This window comes from Solenopsis invicta, chromosome 2, assembly GCF_016802725.1.
Source record: "Solenopsis invicta isolate M01_SB chromosome 2, UNIL_Sinv_3.0, whole genome shotgun sequence".
Taxonomy (NCBI): Eukaryota; Metazoa; Arthropoda; class Insecta; order Hymenoptera; family Formicidae; genus Solenopsis; species Solenopsis invicta.
Window position 1 is genome coordinate 22301238 of NC_052665.1, and position 20449 is coordinate 22321686.

A 20449-nucleotide genomic window follows, 5' to 3' on the forward strand; every position below is an offset into this window, starting at 1 on the left:
GCTTTGAACCTGTTTCGTCGAACTGGGCTCGGGAAATTTTCTTACTGCCTCCGTTTTGCGCTCCGATGGTCTCACGCAACCGTTTTCTATCACGTGACCGAGGTATTCTACTCGCTGTTGCAAGAATTGGCACTTTTTCCAATTGATCTTTAATCCGGCTTCACTCGCGACTTTTAATACTATTCGGAGATTCTCCACTCCTGTTTTAAGATCAACGGACGGTATAATTAAATCGTCCATGTAAGTTAATACTGTTTTGGCTTGTATTAAATCTCGAAAAATTATATTAATGAATCTCTGAAAGATGGCTGGAGAATTGCACAAACCGAAAGGAACTCGTAAGAATTCGAAATGCCCATCTGGCACGATAAAGGCTGTGAATTTCCGGCTTTGTTCGTCCATCGGAATGTGAAAAAACCCGTTCTCTAAATCGAGCGTAGTAAAATAATTCGCGCCTTGCAATGAGTCAAATTGATCCTCCGCGAGCGGTAAAGGGTACCGATCTTTAACTATCTTTTTGTTTAATTGCCGGTAGTCCACGCACAATCTGATTGAACCGTCTTTCTTTTTTGCTAATACGACAGGACTCGCGTATTCCGACAAAGATGGTTGCACAATGCCCTCGCGTATCCACTCGTCTATTTGCGCGTTTACTTGCTCTTTTTCTAACGGCGACAATCGTCTTGCTCTTTGATACACAGGCTCATCGTCTTTTAATAATATCGTCATCTTTAATCCGACTTCTCGCGTTTTCTTTGGCTCATACTCGTCAATTAAAATTTTAACCGTGTCTCTACATTCCGTATTCGATATATGCGTTACGTCTATACTGTTTGCTTCGTCGAGATCTAAATCTATCTTAGATATCTCGCTGAATTCTTTATTTTTTGAATTGGATTCCAGTGCATCGATAGTGATTTTTTCCGCATTTATCGTAGTTTTTACAGTCTTTAAAAAATCTGCACCGATGAGCAGGCTGTGTTTCATGAGCGTATCCGAAACGACACGGATAAGCATCGGATAGTTCTTATCGTCAATAGTTATAACTGTATTAAATTCGCCTAAAGTTACGTTATTTCTGGAGCCTACACCGCAAAATTGAATTTCACTTTTCTCTAATTTCGGAGCGCCTATTCTAATATATTGATCCGCGCGCATTATACAGATATCGCTTCCGGTGTCGATGAGTGCTTCTAATTTCCGATTGTTAATTGACACTTCTTTCAGATACCTTTTTCGGACGCTTTTCGTAACAACGTCGGTGTCGCTCACCGTCTTTTGCTGCTTATCGCACTTCGCCAGATGCCCGCGTCCGCCGCAACTGAAGCACTTCGGTCCTTCCGCCTTTGTTGGGCAGTCCGCACTCACGTGGTTCCGCTGGCCGCAGTTGAAGCACCGTCTCTCGTTCTGCGGGACCTCCTTCTTGCCCGCTTTCTCTGCATCCTGACGACGACCTCCGGATGGCTCCGTCTTTTTCGTAACACTGGCAGGCAGTCTCTCCTTCAGATTCACTTTTTCGAAAGCTCGCAGTAATGATGCTTTCGATGTAAATCCTCCGACGCGCGCCTGATCTCTCAGGCTCACCACTGGTATGCCGTCAATAATGTAGTCTAGTACCTCTTCCTTGTCGATAGGAACTCGGTTAGCGAGGATTGTCTTCGCGTGAACGTGGAACGTCTCACTTCTTTGCCATACTCTTTGCTCGAACGTCTTTCTCAGCTCTATCTTGTTCGGTCGATGGTCGAACATCTCACGCAGCTCACTCAGCAGGTCGTCGACGGCGGACTCTACGCGAGTAGGTTCAGAATGGAACCACTCTAGAGCCTTTCCTTTGAGTCTCATACTGATTAAGACTCTGGTATAGTTCTCCATTAGGCTGTACGTCCTCCTCAGCAATGTTAATTGTTGCTCCCAGTTTCTGTAGTCGCCAGTATCTCCGTTGAAGTGACCCAGTAGATCTGCTACGGCCGTTATGTTCAACTTAGACGATACTGTTTCCCGTTCTACTCGCTGCTCTCGGTCGGACACATTTAATCGCTGCATATCTCGTAGTAATTGTATTTCTGCTCTGGCAAGAGCCAACTCACGATCAGCAAGCTCTTTTTCCCGCCGGTATAACTCGATCTCTCTTTGGTGGTTGTCGGCGGTTGGCAAAGCTGCTGCGCCCGTCGTGTTCGTCTCTGCAACTTCCGGAGCGTCTTGCATCCACGCTCCCGTTGGATCCGTTTCGATCAATCGGGCGATTAGCTCGGCTTTGTTTCCTGTTAGGCTTAAACCAAGATCCTTTAATTTCTCCTTCAACTCGACGATGGTGAAATCGCTCGGTTCTCTGCCACTCATCTTGTTTGCTGTTTCTCGTCGACTCTCGTTGTTTCTCGCTGTCTCTCGTCGTTTCTCGCTGTCTCTCGCTATTTTCTCACTGTTTCTCGCTGTTTTCTCGCTGTTTCTCGCTGTTTCTTCTTAGCTCGCAGTATTTCAATCTAGTTGCGTCGATTCCGGCTGGACGAGCCCCCAAATTTGTAGGATGTTGATGTGGAAGTAGAGGATATCGACAAGTCAGAGTTGAAATGTAACACTTGTTTATTGCTAGGAAGAGTTATACACCAACATCTCAAAAATCGAATGCTGTCGACCGTTATCACGCACCCGCATATATACTGCGCGTTCGGTGGCCCTACGGCCCTATTGGCCCGAGCTCCGCGGTTCACGTGCTTACGTAACGGTTGGATCCTGTACGAACGTGTTAGGACATGTTACAAGAATGTTTCCTAACTCGTTTCAGGATATGTTTCGAGAAATATTTCCTACATTAGTATATGCATTATACCAGTCATGATCATATAAAAATATTACAGGATATTAAAAATAATTATAATAAATTGTCAAAATTTACGAGATGTCAATGATTCAAAAGACAGCCAACTTCAGAGAAGAGATACATGTATGTTATACAATACTTAATAAAAAATGTGTTGATAAGAACGCGAAATTCTTTGACACATAATTACATTTCCATTTATATGAAATAATGTTTTATATCATATTATACTACGATATTTATATTCCCCAATAGGCACATTTGTACGAATATTATTTTGTATAATGATATCACGAATTGACGAAAATATTAAATAATTGCGCTAAGATGATACGTTATAACGCAGCAGTTTTGTCGAAATAAAGTTTTTAAATAACATTTATCAAAAATCAAATAAAGGAGTCTACAAATTTTCAAGGATTTTATCCCATTCGGTGATCGTTTTATTTCTACATTTTTTTGTGTATTTTTCTTTGTAGGAACCGAAAATTATAGAATAACACCACACTTAATAAAAAAATTGCTATATTGAAATAAAATGAATGAATCATTATTCGCATCGTCATGAAATCGTCAATTATGCTTCAATAATTTAGAAATTAATACAAAATTAGGTCAAATCGAGTAATAATGCATAATTTTCAGTTTTTACGAAGAAAAATAAACAAAAAAATGTAGAAATGGAAGGATCACCGAATTGGACAAAATCCTTGAAAATTTGTATACTCTTTTTTTGATGAATATTATTTAAAAACTTTATTTGGACACAAAACTGCTGCGTTATAACGTTATCACCTTAGCGTAATTCAAAATGTTCGTCAATTCGTAATACCATTATACAAAATAATATTCGCACAGTATACCTTGTCACGTATTTTTCTGACGCCGTAGAGCAATGGCGAAATACGCGATCAAACAAAGGGATGACGCGCGAACACGCGCGGGAGTGACGAACGAACTGAGAAACACCAAACGTTCGCACCAAATCGCGAGATTGGGCGCCAGGCGCGATGATACCGGTCGCGTCTCCAGGTTCACTGTTCAACTCTAAACACGGATCCACAACACGCGATAATGCGTCATGCCAAAGGCGATGCGTCCATCAGCTGTGCCACTTGCGAATCTCTTTTGCGTGGCGCTTATCTGTCACCACGTCTTGTCTCGTCCTCCTCTCTGTCGGCGGTTTCCTGTGCGCCGGCCCTGGACGATCGCTTTCTCCTTTTCCTGCCGCAGTCCGTCTCCCTCGCCGCTGCTGGTCCTTAGGCGATGTTTGTCGAGGTGCCCGCGGTTACATGAAATAAGCCGCGAATGAGTAAATAAAATAAAACGCTACGCAGTCCCGCCGGAGATTTCGCTCTCTCGCTGAGTGCCCGACCCGGTCATACGCGCCTCCTTGCGCTACGGTTAGGCGGAGGACGAATTGGCGAGGCAGATAAAACCGCCACGTCACAACCTATTGGAGACTATAAATATCGTAGTATGATGTAATGATATAAAACATTATTTCATATAAATGAAAATGTAATTATGTATCAAAGAATTTCGCATTCTTATCAACACATTTTTCATTAAGTATTGTATGACATACATGTATCTTTTCTCTGAAGTTAGCTGTCTTGTGAATCATTGACATCTTGTGAATTTTGACAATTTATTATAATTATTTTTATGCAAAGGAAGCGCGTTTTTTGCGACATTGCGGGACAGTTGGTAACATGGGCAATCTTTGGGGTGGGAGATATTGCCATCCGTGGACAGCAGAATGAGCAAAATCAATATTCTCGTATGGTTCCGCATGCGCACTTTTGTCACGTGACTCCGCACATTTCGTGAAGCATGCTCTGAGCGTAGAATCGAATGCATGAGTGAAGGTAGTACACTGAGCTCTCATAACCTGTAACCGAAACAGTCACAGGAAAACGCCACGCGTCGAAGTGTTCAGTAACGTCTTGTGCGTTTTCAAGCAGTTGAAGAATAGAGAACGAAGACAAAGAGGAATTGATGTAGTGCATGCCGCCGGAGCTTGCTGAATTGGCCAACAGTTCACGCGTCGACACTTTGCCAAAAGTCTCACGCAACAAATACGACACGGCGTACTCGGCATTTACCGAGTATAAAAAACAACATAAAACGACGGCGACAACGCAGAATGTGTTGTGCGCATATTTCAAAGAGTCGAGTAATAATCGTAAGAAGTGGGAACGTTTCGCGAACGCGGCGCGTGGCGTATGTGGTAGCGCGTGATTGCGGAGAAGTTAGCCGGGCGCACGCTCGGTTTACGCATGATGGTCGGGTGTTCGGACCGGAGTGTTGGCGTGTGGTGAAGTGTATCGTTACAAATTTCAGAGTTCAGTAACATCAGAAATAGTGGTTTTAGGCTTGTTTTCTATTCCTGCACTAGACTACACTGGAACGTTCCTTCTTGCTTTCACTAACTTTCAAATATATATCTATTTCATTTTAACCCTTAAACACACCGATCCTGTAAAATACGGAAACACATTTTTGGGTTTGGGAGACTTTTTCAACTTTGAGAAGCAATAACTTTGATTACAATCAATATTTTTCTACAATTTTTTTTTTAAACAAGTTCAAAATCTCAGGAGTGTGACTGCACAATCGGCATTGCCGAAAAACAATTTATTGTTAAGTTATAAAAGGAAAACCATTAAGCAAAAATGAGAAATTGTTCAAAAATCCACTTTTCCTTCGAAAAATCATATTTTCGCAACAAAAAACGTTTAAGGACTTTCAAATACGGCGTTTTAAAGCTAAAGATTCACACTTTCAAAATAAAATTTGGCAAAGTCATTCCTTTTAAAAAGTATAATTATGTAACATGGAGAATATGAGGTATTTTTGGGCATCTAAAAATTCACTTTAAAAAAAAATCATCTTTGCAACAAAAAGCTTTGAAAAACTTTACAATATGGCGTTTTGAAGCTAAAGATTCATACTTAAAAAAAAAAATTATATCATTGTCATTTCTATTAAAAAATGTACTTATGTAACAAGGCGAATATGAGGTATTTTTGATTAAATCGTTTCTAAAATTGGAAATTGATGTGTTTTATGATATAGGGGAGACCGGGGCAAATCGTTAGACCTTTTTTTCTTGTGTCTCCTGAGTCCTATATTAATTAAAAAAAAAACATGAGCCGGTTTGAAAGGTTGAACCTTCCCCTTCACAATGCCGATATAAATAGAACATGCAAATGTACTTGTTTTAAAGTACATATAAAAACGTCGACCAATGTTAAGAATTAAGAATAGCCCCAAGCCCGGGGTAATTCATAACTAGTCCGGGAATATTCCGAAATTTATATTTTAAGTTGAAAGTCTGTAAAAAAGCTGTTGTTAAGACTTTCTTTTATTTAAAAAGGATGTAGGTACAAAAAACAAATGCAAACATACACGTTTGCATGTTCTTTTATGCCATCGGTGTGACAGATTTCCTAACCTCACAAGTGTCAATCTTTAACGCTTTATAACTTTTTAACTGCTTAAGAGCGATTTTATATTCACATTTATGTTCTATGTACTAAAAGACACAATATTATCATGTTTGAACTAAATCAATGAAGAACTTTACCTCAATGTTTAACTCTGCGTAGCGCAGACGTTCGTAATACAGCCGAAGGGTTAGGGTTACCCAACTTAGGTTAGGCGCTGCAATTAGTATTAACGAATCGTCCCGGTGCTCGGTATTACGAATAGCCCCAACATCAACTGTGCGCATTATTGCGTATGATCGACAAAAATAGACATCACACAGCAAAAAGTAAACACGAAATGTTTCAAATACGTTCAACTGGACACGATACATTCAAAGTTTTCAAAAAAACCTTATTATCTTATTTAAATTTCGAAGAAATGCCGACTATCAGAAATTACTTCGACTGTCGCAAAACACATTTTTCACTACTACGACTTCAATATGACGCCGTTACCAACAAATCTTTGTTAGCAACATCGTTACATTAGGACGTGTTTACAGTGTTCAAAAGTAAATTTTTAATATGTACCCATAAAAAGATATTTCCAATTATCGAATTACCCCGTCTAACGATTTGCCCCGGTCTCCCCTATTTCGGAAAAACTCCCTCTTCTACAGCATTTTATAGTATTCCAAATTTAGACAAAATATATGCAAGTAACATCCGCAAATCGACTTGTTCGAACGTATTTTGTCCAGCTTTTTTATGTAACATACTCACAAAAAAAGTTTCACTTACACACTATATGGGTCGCATTGACCCTAACAAAACTTTGCTGCCGTGCCGTTCGAATTCTAGTTGACCAAAAAAGTTGATCAACCATATCAATCAAAAGAGGAGATTTCAAACTTTTTTTACGTCTTGATCTGAACCTCCTATCTCATTCCGTCTTCACATAGCAAGCATTCAAAACTTCATATGGGGATTCATCTCTCAGACCCACTTACGTGTTTAAGGGTTAAGTGCACACTAATTCAGGGAGTTCAGGAACAGAAAACAAACAGTTTATTAGAAATAGTTATGTTTGAGCCGGGAGGGGGGGGGGAGGGGCGAAGTCCCCATGATCAGCAGGCTTCGCCCCCTGGACCCCCAACTGAGAGTTTCGCCTCCCCAGCCCCCCTCTCGCCACGCAACATAGTTGGAAATGTTGCAATACTCTTCTGTGGTGTGACACGAAAAAGCGTACTTCCTTTGCATAAAATACCGTGGACCCGAGCGTGTTCTCAATTTCGGACGCCGTTTTCAGTCGAAAACGGCAAAGCTCGGCTCTGGGGTACATAATGTACTATTAATGTCCTGTAATATTTTTATATGATTATGACATGTATAGTGCATATACTAATTTATATTTAAATATGATTCAATCAATAAAGCATTTCAATATCATCGTAATTACTTCAATGTAATAACAGGTTTACAAAAGTGCAAGAGCACCCACTGTCATTGAGCGCCATACCGTCACTGAGCGTGCGATCTTTAGAGCCATGGCCAATTGTTACGTGTACACCCAAGGACTTTGATTCTGTCCATGGGGAAATTTTCCAAACTGAGAAGTCGCTATCTTTCTACATACTTACAGTTCATGATTAACGTAACGGCTAATAAGCTCTAGTCATTTTATTAATCATGAACTGCGAGTATGTAGAAAGTGGTGACTTCTCAGTTTGGAAAATTTCCCCATGGACAAAATCAAAGTCCTTGGGTGTACAAACGGAGGCTATCCCTATACCAATCGAAAGCAGTAATATTTTTATCCTAACCGAGGTAACTTTCATGGTAAAAGGGTGATCATAAAGATGCTTGTAAATATCAAAATTATTAAATTGATTAACAATTTCATTTTTGTAGTATCACATTTTGGTTCTTTTTTTTAAGCTGTGTTTTAAGTCAGGCAAGTATGCAGTGTACAGTTTATGGAATCTTGTAAATGTTTGTAAATTTACCTAAAAAATTATCGAGTACTAACTGTAAGATCTGCTTTTGATCTAGCCATTCTCGTTATTTAATAGAGAATTAATAGATTTACATATATAATGCTTTCCAAAATTAATTTTTAATTTTATTTAAGCCAATTTAATCTTAATAACTTTTAAGAATGCTCTGGCTATACAATCCCAGACAAAAGTTGCTTAAATTTTAAATTGATGAAATTCTACGTTTTTATAACTTAAGACGTGCACCATATGTGCTTGTATCATGTATAATACTTACTTAAATAATGCCAGTTAACATGATATTTGGCACTACAAATGAATATATTTGTTTATTTTGCAATTTTTGCGATCGTCGGCAAAAAACTTTTGGACGTAAATTTTACTAGAAAACAACTGTAAGAAATGAAAGAACGAGACACATATTGATAACAGTTAATTCCATTTAATGTATATCAGATATCAATGGTATTTAAAAATCTATAAGTTACTTAAATAAAATCATTAACATAATATTTGCCTTTCTAGCACTTTATACAAGTCGAAATAGAATATGTAGCCTATTCAGAAATTTGACATTTATTGAAATTTAGCGTCGTTTTATCATTAATAAACGAGTTAGTAAATCGATACAAACATTTTCTAGAAATATTGCTCAATATTTTATTTACTCATAAACAAAGTTTCAGAATATTGGCAATGTTGCTTCTTTATAATTTCATTAATATAAGTGAAAATGTACTGCTACACCATAAGAATAGATGAAAATTTTAAATTGAATAATTCGTGAACCAGTTAGAGAATCGATTTCAAATTTTAAACGTGTGTTCAGATAATCAATAGAAATAATTTATAAAATTTTCAAGGCATTGTCAATGTTAGACGTTACTGTCAGTACATCCTTAAATGAATTTATATTTACTTAGAGTATGCATTATATTTACTTAGAGTATGTTATTTTTTAGTATCTCCGTTTTGAATCTTTGAAAAGAATTCACTGTTTGACGTGTTGCCTTCATTTATATATTTTAAAGTTTATGTTGCAACTTGAGAAAGACTTAAATCTGAGATCAAAATGTTGTGGATTCATTTTATTAATAAACGCATTTTGTTAGCAAGTTGACTGAATTTTATATTATTATTTGTACCATTTACTTTAACTTAATTTAGTTTTAAAAAAACATCAAATCTTGTGTACTTATGTATATTAACATCTTGAAATTATGAAAAATATCAATATATAACTAATATCTTTGAGATTATTTTTAATTTTTCTAATAAATGTTAAGGCTTCACCTTAGTGTGTTTCATTATGCAGAAACATTTTGTAAAAATCTAAAATTATCATTAGTTGTATTAATTGTAAACAGTTATATTAAGTGTAAAAGTTTTAGACCTTTTTCCAAATTTTTATTTGCTTAATGCAATGATTGTAAATCAATTTATTTTCTATAATCTACCACCTTTCGGGCACCTGTTGGATTATCTCGCAAAAGAAAGGTCGCGAAAGATCGATTTCGAAGTAATGAATTCATCAAACCATTTTTGTATTTTTACCATATCTCGAAAGCACTGTCTTGCTAAGGAGTGCTGCGTCGATCAGAATAGATGATAATCCGAGGCGTCAAATCAAGAGAGTACGCCGCACGCAGAAGACTGCCAGCCAAAGTTAATAACAGTTTATCGAGTGATCTGAGCAACGTGCAGTCTAGCATTGCCGTGCAAAATGATTCCGACTCCCTTGTCCAATAAATAGCCTTTTCTCTTCATTTTTGTCGACTTAATCATTCAATTGACGACTATAGCGTTCGGTATAAACCATTTTACCCGGCTGAAGGATTCGTAATAAATTTCACCTTTCGTATCTTATCAATTACAAAAGAATCTTTTTGCTGTGAATATTTGGTATTGTCATTGATGTAGTCGATTTTCCGAAGTTCATCCACGAATGTCTGCGTTTAGGATATCATAATCCATTTTTCATCGCAAGTAACAATTTTCGACAAAAAATCTTTCTTGTGCTGCCGAGGAAACAATAACACTCAATTGACGGATAATGATGTTTCGCAATAACTTTTGCGGCACTCATTTTTCGAGCTTTTGAATTTTTTCCATTTCATACAGTCACCTTGAAATTGTTACTCGGTCAACTCCAAGCTATCCTGCAAGTTCTATTTGTGTTGGGTTTGTGTTTTCATTCAATTATGTTTCCAAATCGACCTCAAACGTTCCAGAATTTTCATGACGTTCTAAAGCGCAGACGATCACTCACGTCAAAATTATTGCCTTTAAAGCGACGAAATCAATATTTGCACGTATTGAGGGACACACTATTTTTCCCAGTAATAAAGTAAATGGATTCATATGCTTTAGCAGCATTTTTCCTTGCTGGAATTTATATTGAAGATAGTGAATATAAAGTTTGAATAAGTTTTTTGTCGCTCATTGTATAAACTGTTATTTTGAACATTATGTGCATCCTCAAATTATAATGGATGGTATTTTAATAAGTTTAATACTAACCTTACAAAAACAAAACGGCGGAAAGATGTTTCAAATTAAAATTAAAACGTATAAGGCTAATAAAAGGATTAAAACTTTTGTAAGTAAAGTGATATGCAGAGTCGTTTATTCATTTATTGTGTCGAATGAGTCAAATAAATACTGTAAAGTCATCGGGAATAAATAAGTCATTAAAAAATCATTGAATGGGTCTATTCTTTAGTTAATGGGAGACACATGCACTCGTGGCTGTCGCTTCTGTTCCGTTAAAACTGCACGTAAACCATCGCCATTGGATGCGGAGGAACCAGTCAATACTGCTAACGCAATAGCGGACTGGGGTTTGGATTATATCGTTCTAACATCCGTGGATCGTGACGGTTAGCTATACAAATCAATGTACAAGATAATCCTTAAAATTTAATTCTAAAAAATTTTAAAAAAGTGATTCCACACATTAATTCAAGACACAAAAGTTAAAAGAAAAAGGAGGATGTCAAAAATGGCTATTTTTAGCCTAGAACGGACACCTAAGTTATTTATCAGAAACTGTTTACAGAACCCTCTAATAGCAGAAAAAAATAATTATTTGTCCCCCAAGCCCAGGCAAAGTTACAAAAAATCGGAATTTACAATTGATGTTGAAGTAGTCATATGAGTGTTTTTTAATCGTTATTCTATTAAAATCACGTTGTTTTATTACATTCGCAAGAAAATTGTCTGTTTTCGTAGGCTAGTATTATTTAAAGGAATTTTCGGATAACCTGTATATTATGCAAATCAAAATCTCAAGCTTTCTATATTTACTACCACCTTTTTGAACACATAAATGCGCAATTTATTTTTTATTTTAATAGAATAACAATTAAAAAACACTCATATGACTACTTCAACATCAATTGTAAATTCCGATTTTTTGTAACTTTGCCTGGACCTGGGAGACAAATAATTTTTTTTTCTGTTATTAGAGAATCCTATAAACAGTTTTTAATAAATAATTTAGGTGTCATTTCTGAGCTAAAAATAACCTTTTTTCAACGTCCTTATGTCATTTTCCAAAAATTGCGCAATTTTCATAATAACCCAAGTGGTTTTCAAAATTAAAAAAAAAATTAAGATAAATTTTTTCCTTCCACTTCAAAACCAATAAGGAGAGGACTAGTAAATAATCGATTTCAACGAAACTCATGGTAGATCATACAAATCGTAACACTGATAGAAAGATAATGTACTTCTCAAGCATTTGTGAGAAAATCGATGTTGGAAAAAATCCTGCCTTACCAGTAGTTTGATTAGAGCGCTTGATCGAAGAGCGACAGAGCGTGGCGCAGCGAGATCACGCTAAACTCATAACTGTAAGATCACTAGTTTCAATCTCGATGGATAGATTTTCTTTATATTTCACAATGTGCTTTTTTACATCACAATGTGCAATTAACATAAAATAAATGTAATTGCTATTGGTTAAATACGTGTTGTTTATATATTTTATATAACAATAGTATTTAACCCTGCTTGAATCGTGTGCCTATGCAATTTTAACAAGTTTTGTTTTGTTATTTACATTTTACCAACATTAAAAAAATCAGGTATATCTAATATAAATTTGTTAGTATTAAGGATTGTCGCAACACTGAGAGTCGATTAAATAAGACCAAGTTTTAATTAAGCGTATATTGCAAATATAGAGATATAGAAAAGGAGGTCTCTGCGACAATCACCTAACGACCGAAAAAGGCGAACTTGAAAAGTAGAAAGAGAACACCGCAGAGGGCAACACTATCCAATCGTGGCGAGCCACTTATCTCTAACACTTTCCCTCGAGCCGATTGCTATCAAAACAAACATTTTTACTACTTTAATGCTCAAAATAGGAAAATCAATGTTTAAATAAATGAGATCAAAGCTTAAGTTGAAAGAACGATTAAGTAAAACGACACTGAATTTAAACCCAATCTGAACAGTTAATTTAAAACCATTAAGCCCGGCCAACTTTGCACATTTGACGTGTTTAACTTTTACAAGTCCCTTGGTTAGAAAGCCACTTGATCCTCAGTAGAGATATGTTTCAGGCGGAACTTCTTTCGCCCGACAGCTTTTCGTATGAAGTGATGGCGTATATCAATATGCTTGCTCTTTGCTATACAGAGTTCTCCGCCAGCTTCAATGCGCTTTGATTATCGCAGTAGATCATGTCGCTCAGCTCGTTGAATCCAAGCTCGTTCAAGAAACCTTGTAGGAAGATGACCTCTTTGGTGCTTTCCAACAAAGCATGTATTCCGCTTCCGTCGTCGACAAAGCCACGATTCGTTGTTTTCTGGACACGGATCCTCCGTTGAACATGAAGATGTACCCGGAGAAGGATCTCTTATCTGCAGCGTTACCCCAATCTACGTTAACAAAACCAACAATCGATCCAGAGTCGGAGCCAAAAGTCAAACCCACATCGATGGTCCCTTTCAGATACTGCAACACTTGTTTCGCTGCCTTTCAGTGATCCACGTCGAAGCAGTTATTGTACTGTCCGAGGTAGGTCACCGCGAACGAGACATCAGGTCGAGTAGTCGAGGCCAGGTAAGTTAACGTCCCAACTAACTCGCGATACGGTAATTTCAGGTCCTCGTCGGATTGAGCTTCGTTCTTTTACAATTTCAGACCAGAAACCACCGGGTAGCCACTGTGTTGCAATTCGTCATCTTGAATTGCTCCAGTACGCTGCGAATGTATCTAGGTTGACTTATCGTTAATTTTCCATCTGATTGATCAAACTCTATGAGGCATTGTTTCACAGGACCGAGGTTCTTGATCTTGAAGTGTTCGCTCAATCCTCGTCTCAGTTCGACTATCTTCTCACAATTCCAGGAGGCGATCAGTATGTCATCGACATACGCAGCGATTAGTGTGATGTTTTTTTTCAGAATCCACGTAGAACAGCCTTCGATAGCGTAGCACCCAACTTCTTCATGGTACTACTAAATTTCTCGTACCAGTCTCTTTCAGCCTGAGGTAGTCCGTACAAGGATTTCTTCAGCAAGCAGAACTTCCTTCCCTTACGCAGGTCCGAAAGCATTTTCTTCGCTTTGGTTCAGTCTGGCGTTCAGAGTCAATGATGTCCTGCAGAATTCTCTCCAGGTCTCGTGGCGGATACATGTAAACATCTCTCTTCAAACGTCCATTTAAATATGCAGTCTCGACGTCGAGTTGTTCAATCGTCATCCCATTTCTAGTAGCCAGGAATGCCATGAGACGGATGGTGCCCATCCGAGCCACTGGTGCAAATGTCTCCGCAAATTGGATACCAAATCGTCGCTTGAAGCCTTGAGCGACTAGACGCGCCTTGCGTCTCTCAAGTGTACCAACCCGTCTGAACTTGCTCCCACAAAATGATTCGGCTTTTCACGACGTCTTGACCAGGTCGCTCCAGCAACGTCCACGTCTCATAAAATGCTCTTCATCTCGGTTGCGATCGCTTGACGCTATTTACCAGCATTCTCACCATTCATAGCTTCCTTCATAGAAACCTCCGACAAGAGTGATCGATGCGTTCCCTCGACGTTTACGATTGAGTTCCTTGCAGCATGGTACTGTTTCGTCGATCTTCCCCTTGAACCAAATCGGATGATCCTAAGTCAGCCAGGACCTCTGCGCGTAGTCACATCGATGATGTCTTGTTCGAAAACATCTTTGTCGGCACTACGAAAAATGTCTTCGTACGAATCGGGAAACCTCAGAAGCGGCGCCGTCATCCTCATCAGGAGATTTGTCCTCGAGAAGTTCCTCTTCTCCTTCGTTGACGTCTTTTTCGACTGGCTTCGGCAGGAACTCAAAACTCCACGAGCTCTTGTGGTTTCGTTACGTTTTCTTTGGGCTTGTTTCCATCGCTTACAGTCGGGCGCGGCAATATATCTTCCATGAATCGTACATCGCGGGTGATCAGCACTTGTTGCTTCACCGACGACCAGACGCGATATGCCTTCGATTTGTCCGCATAGCCCAGAAAAATTCCCTCCTGCCCTTGCGAATCAAATTTCCCCTTCCCTAGATGTCTGTCAAGATAAAATACCTTGCATCCAAACATCCTGAAACATGAGATGTCTGGGACCTTTCCCATCCAGATCTCATATGGCGTTTGGCCATTCAAGCTCTTGGTAGGTAAGCGGTTCCTGATATAGTTTGCAGTATTCACCGCTTCGGCCTAAAACGAGTTGGGTAGTTTTGACTCTTTCAGAAGACATCTAGCCATTTCATTGAGTGTGCGATTTCTTTTTTCCGCCATACCATTTTGCTCAGGATTGTGTGGTACCGTCAACCTCCTGATAATCCCCCTTTTTCTTAGGAAATCATTGAATTCGTTGCTAGTATACTCACACCCATTATCAGATTGCAGACATTTCAGCTTGACGCCTTTCTGGTTCTCGACACGTACTCGGTCATTACCTTGTACCTTTAACTTCAAGAGCCGAATCTCACACCAACTAGAGCAATCGTCGATAAATTCGACAAAGTACCTCGCTCCGCCAAGAAAGATCTCTCTCATTGGGCCGCAGACGTCAGTGTGCACCAGATCCAGAATCTTCGTCTGACATTCCGATTTCTTGAGAAATAGGGTCCTCGTCATCTTTCCTCGCAGGCAAACGTCACAATCCAGTTTTTCGTCGAAGTTTTGAAGTTGGATGCCCTTCACGAGTCTACTTCGAATGGCCTTCGAGATATCGCGCACATTCGTGTAACCCAACCGTCTATGCAACAATCTAAAAGATACTCGCGCACATAGTATAGCCCATCAACTCTGGGAGCGTCTAATACTGTGTTTCCCTTTCGGTCAATCACAACGGCACCGTTTTCTTGAAATCTAATTTCAAAACCGAGATCCGTGATTTTACCGACCGATAATAGATTCGTTCACAAGGACTAATAACGCATTGTACCAAAGTCACGTCCTTTATAGGGCTGGGCACGTTTGCAGAAAAATGAGCTTTTCTCGTTCCGGCTGTGTCAGTGGTTTCACTGTTCGCGAGGTTCAGTATGCCGCGCTTCGCGTCGTACATTTTCCGGAAATGCTCCGCCTCATTGCAGAAATGGGAGGTCGCGCCACTGTCTAAGCACCACTTTAAAATCGGACCGTCCACATAATGCGCCGAAACATTCAAACACACGTCATCCACGCATTTTGCATCTTCCGCGCTCTGACCTTTATTCGGACAATGTTTCACTCGGTGTCCCATTTTTTTGCACTTAAAATAACGAACTGCGTCGTCACTTTTGCCACTCTTACTGTTACCTTTGTTCGAATTTGGTTTGTTTTGGTTCTATCCGCCATTGTTCTTTTTCACGAACATGGCGTCCGACAACACACCGCACACGTCACTTTATCGAGCGTCGTTCTCCTCGATCTTTTTCGACTGGCTTCGGCAGAAAACGGAGCTCGAACTCCACGAGCTCTTGTGGTTTTGTGATGCGTAACGCTTCCGTCTTGGGCAGATCATTGCGCGACTCGATCGTGCACCGGAAGTTTCCAAAGGATGCCGGCAAGCTGTACAGCAATAGGACAGTCAACAAATCCTCGTTGATGTCCTCGCCCATATCGCTCAGCTTGTCCACGGAGTCGAAAAAATCATTGAGATGCACACGCACGTCACCATTGTCCGCCATTTTCTGGAGGGTCAACCTTTTCAGTAAGGCTGTCTTCTTCGCGGGACCCTTGAACTGGTAGATTTCCTCCAATCTTACCCACATGTCGTGCGATGTGACGCAGTTTTTGACCTGCTTGAGTTCACTCGGGCTGATGCTCAAAACAATGTCTGACCGCGCTTTTTGGTCATTGCGTTTTCATGCCGCCATGTCAGCTGCATTGTTTGCACTCAGCGCGGGCCTCGTTGTCGCCCTGCTAGCGTATTACCACAGATCAGCTTTTGTGAGGATCGCCTGCACTTGTAGCTTCCACGTATCGAAGTTGTCCTTACCGAAAGGCTCAATTCTGGTCACATTCGCGGCAACCATAATGGTGTTTCTCGAAACTTTTTTTCACGCGCGTTTACGTCCGACAAAAAAGAGTCACTCTCCGTTACTTTCGCGGATCTGAGCCCATAACTTGTTAGTGTTAAGGATTATTACGATTCAGTCAATTAAACAAGACCAAGTTTCAATTAACAAGGGGAGCACCAGACATTGTCCCTTCTAATTTCGTTGAACTTTATACATGTTATAAACCTATCCTCCCACTAATTCATCTTAAAGTAATAGGACCCGCCTCTCAAGCATTCGCGAGAAAAACGCGTTTAAAGATTTACGTGTGCGTAATGTATCGTGTAGTAAGAACAGATTGACACCTAAGCAGCGTAGCCTAGTCGGTAAGGCGCCTGACTACAATGCTGCATATTACTGGTTCGAATCATACTTTTTCCATTTTTTTTTTTTTTTTAATTTCCTCGCAACGTACTATTGTGTGTGGTGTATGTTTTTAAATATTTAGCCTATAAAATAACTGTTTTAATTATACAATTAATTATATTTCAGAAATTATGAAATTCATCTATTTATTAACGTTTTTAAGGTTTTGTGAATAACAAATAATATAATTTTATTATATAATTTTAGAATGTGTTAATAAAATATTATTAATTATATGTTGAAATTTATTTTCTATTCAATTAAACAAATTTCAAATTATTTTTGCCACGATTTTTTTTCTTGTCGCAACGAATTTCGGCTACACAGACAGTCCCTTTTGGCAAGGATATCTGTGTAGTTATACGCGCGCTACCTGAGAACTTGTTTTCTTTGTAACACTATAAGGTTGTTTAAATGGTTTTGACTTTCTTCTCTTATTTTCCTTTCTTTTCATTACGTATTATAACATATTTTATTTTCTTCCTTACTTTCCTTTCATTATGTATTATAAAATATTTTATTAACTCATTCTGAAATTACATAAATTTTATTCACAAAAACTTAAAAACATTAATAAATAGATGAATTTTATAATTTCTGAAATATAATTAATTGTATAATTAAAACAGTCATTTTATAAGCTAAATATTTAAAAACATACACCACACAATAATACGTTGCGAGAAAATTAAAAAAAAAAAAAATGGAAAAAGTAAGATTTGAAGCAGTAATATGCAGCATTGTAGTCAGGCGCCTTAGCGACTAGGCTACGCTGCTTAGGTGTCAATCTGTTTTTACTACACAGTACATTACGCACACGTAAATCTTTAAACACGTTTTTCTCGCAAATGCTTGAGAGGCGGGTCCTATTACTTTAAGATGAATTAGTGGGAGGATAGGTTTATAACATATATAAAGTTCAACGAAATCGGAGGGGACAATGCCTGGTGCCCCCCTTTTAAGCGTATATTGCGTATATAGAGATACAGAAAAAGGGGTCTCCGCGACAATCACGTTACGACCAAGAAAGGCAAACTTGAAAAGTAAAAAAAGAACACCGCAGAGGGCGGTACTATCCAATTGTGTGTGGGAGAGAGGTGTATCTGACTCTCCAAGACGGAACCACATCCGTCGTGTGCGTGAGGAAGGACGAATGGAACTTGGCACTACTTAGTGTAAAGAAACGATTTATTGAGGAATACTGCTGCGGCTCGTACATGTGCTCAGTACAAGCGGCCAGAAGAATCTGAATCTCGTTGAACTGCACGCAGGCATGCTACATCGCATAAAATACCCTAGCTCGCTGCCACAGCAGCGCCAGGGAAAAGCGGTGGTGACAATCCCCACACGTGGCGAGCCACTTATCTCTAACAAAATTTTTTTTCAATTCATAGCTGATAATACGCAATTATGCATTTTATTTTAAATTATATCAACATAAAAGAAGACTTGTAGAATTTTATATTCAGTGTATATAAACATATATTTACAATTACTGTGAAAATTAAATCAATATTTTTATAAACTGTATCAAGTTTCCTAACCACTTTCGATCTTTAGACCTGTCTTTTTATAATTCTACCATTTGTTCTATCACCTTCGTTTGTAACCTTTGTCAACTATGGTTAGATTCCCGTCGGAATAAGAGAGCATGTTCGCTAGTTTGCCTTCTGTCGAGACACTATTTTTATATTTTTAATCCGACACGATTTCGTGGAAAGTCGAAACATCTGCAATTTAAATTTTAAATATGATGTAAATTATGTTATGCTCTTATTACCTTGTCATTTGATCATAAATATTTTCGAAGACGATATGATTTAAGAAATTATAGAAATGCTTTAGGCGACTGATTTTTTTAATTCTTTTGCAATATGAAAAATTTATAATAAATTAATTTGTTATGTTGAAAATCTTTCGATTTAACATGTAATAATAGATGCCTGAAACATCAAGCTACAAGTTCGAACTTTACAGCTAAAACAACGTGAAATATAATAAAAGCTAACTTAAGTGATATGCATTTGGCAACTCTTGCCTATATGCATTTGTTGTTGGACAGAAACACAATCCAGAATTACATTAATTTATAATGGTAAACAAATAGTAAACAATCGCAATTTCCAAGCCCATGATTTAAACAAGAATAAACACTGTTTTCATATAAAATATATAAATTATAGATAATACATGGTTAATCCATAGGAATTACACTTATTGTATATTAATTGCACATTATGATGTAAAAAAGTGTATTGATAAGAAAATTCATCCATCGAAACTCGAGCGATTTCGCGATTACAACGCGTTCTTCGTTGGCGCGCTCGTCAATTAAGCGCTCTACTCAAACTACTGGTAAAGCGCGCGGACTTTTTTAACATTGATTTTCTTACAAACGCTTAAGAAATGCATCATATTTTTTTATCCAGTATTACTTGATGTACAAACCAATATGCTATAACAAATTTTTTTTTTAATCGATTCTTTATATGTTTGATCTTCCCCTTGTTAATCGTTTTGAATATATAATTATGTGAAGTATTCTTGAATACAATTCACCTAGGAAATTATTATTAAGATCTGCTTTTGAACAATATAACCATTCGCTTAATATTCGGCTTGAATTAATATAAAGAATTATCTTTTAAAATCTTTCAGTATATTCAAGGATTATCCTGTATATTATACCATTTTTAATTGTATCTACTTAATAGATTAAGAATTCAAAAATTATTTATTTCAGATTTGAAGGACGGTGGTGCTAGCCATATTGCATCTACCGTTAAGGAAATAAAACAAAGGTATTTTATTTACAATTGTTATGTTTTTTATTCTTTAATAAAATAGGCGATTTATTAAAAAAATAAACGAGAAATAAAATAGTTACTGCTAAAATTATATCGCATTGTAGAAATACTTCATATTTCGTCATAGGAGCAATATTCTAGTAGAATGCCTTGTGCCGGACTTCAGAGGTGACGAGGATTGCATCGCTACGATTGTAAATTCTAATCTGGACGTATTCGCGCACAATATCGAGACTGTGGAGCGTTTAACTCCTTTCGTCCGCGATGCGCGCGCTCAATATAGGTATATTTAATCATTAAATTTTAATGTATCCATACAATCCAAATATACAGGGTGATCGGTAACTAATGGGAGAAAATTTAAAGTGATTCTAAATTAAAATACTGCTTCATTATCACTGTCCTTTTTGTGATAATGAGTATAACGATAGAAAAATGAAGTACCATCTCGAGAAATTCGGTTTGTGAAACCAGTCAAATTCTATTTTATTAATATTGTAGTAT

At 38.0% G+C, this 20449-nt stretch overlaps 1 protein-coding gene across 4 annotated transcripts in view; it reads left to right on the plus strand.

Annotated features, from left to right (window-relative positions):
* Window positions 1-20449, plus strand: part of LOC105204985 (lipoyl synthase, mitochondrial) — a 35379-nt gene that overhangs the window by 11488 nt on the left and 3442 nt on the right. For all 4 annotated transcript variants that reach the window (XM_026141305.2, XM_026141304.2, XM_039446115.1 and 1 more), the window contains exons 4-6: window positions 10972-11128; window positions 19882-19939; window positions 20073-20228. In XM_026141305.2, coding sequence (XP_025997090.1) covers window positions 10972-11128; window positions 19882-19939; window positions 20073-20228 — 371 coding nt within the window. The remainder of the gene's footprint in view (window positions 1-10971; window positions 11129-19881; window positions 19940-20072; window positions 20229-20449) is intronic.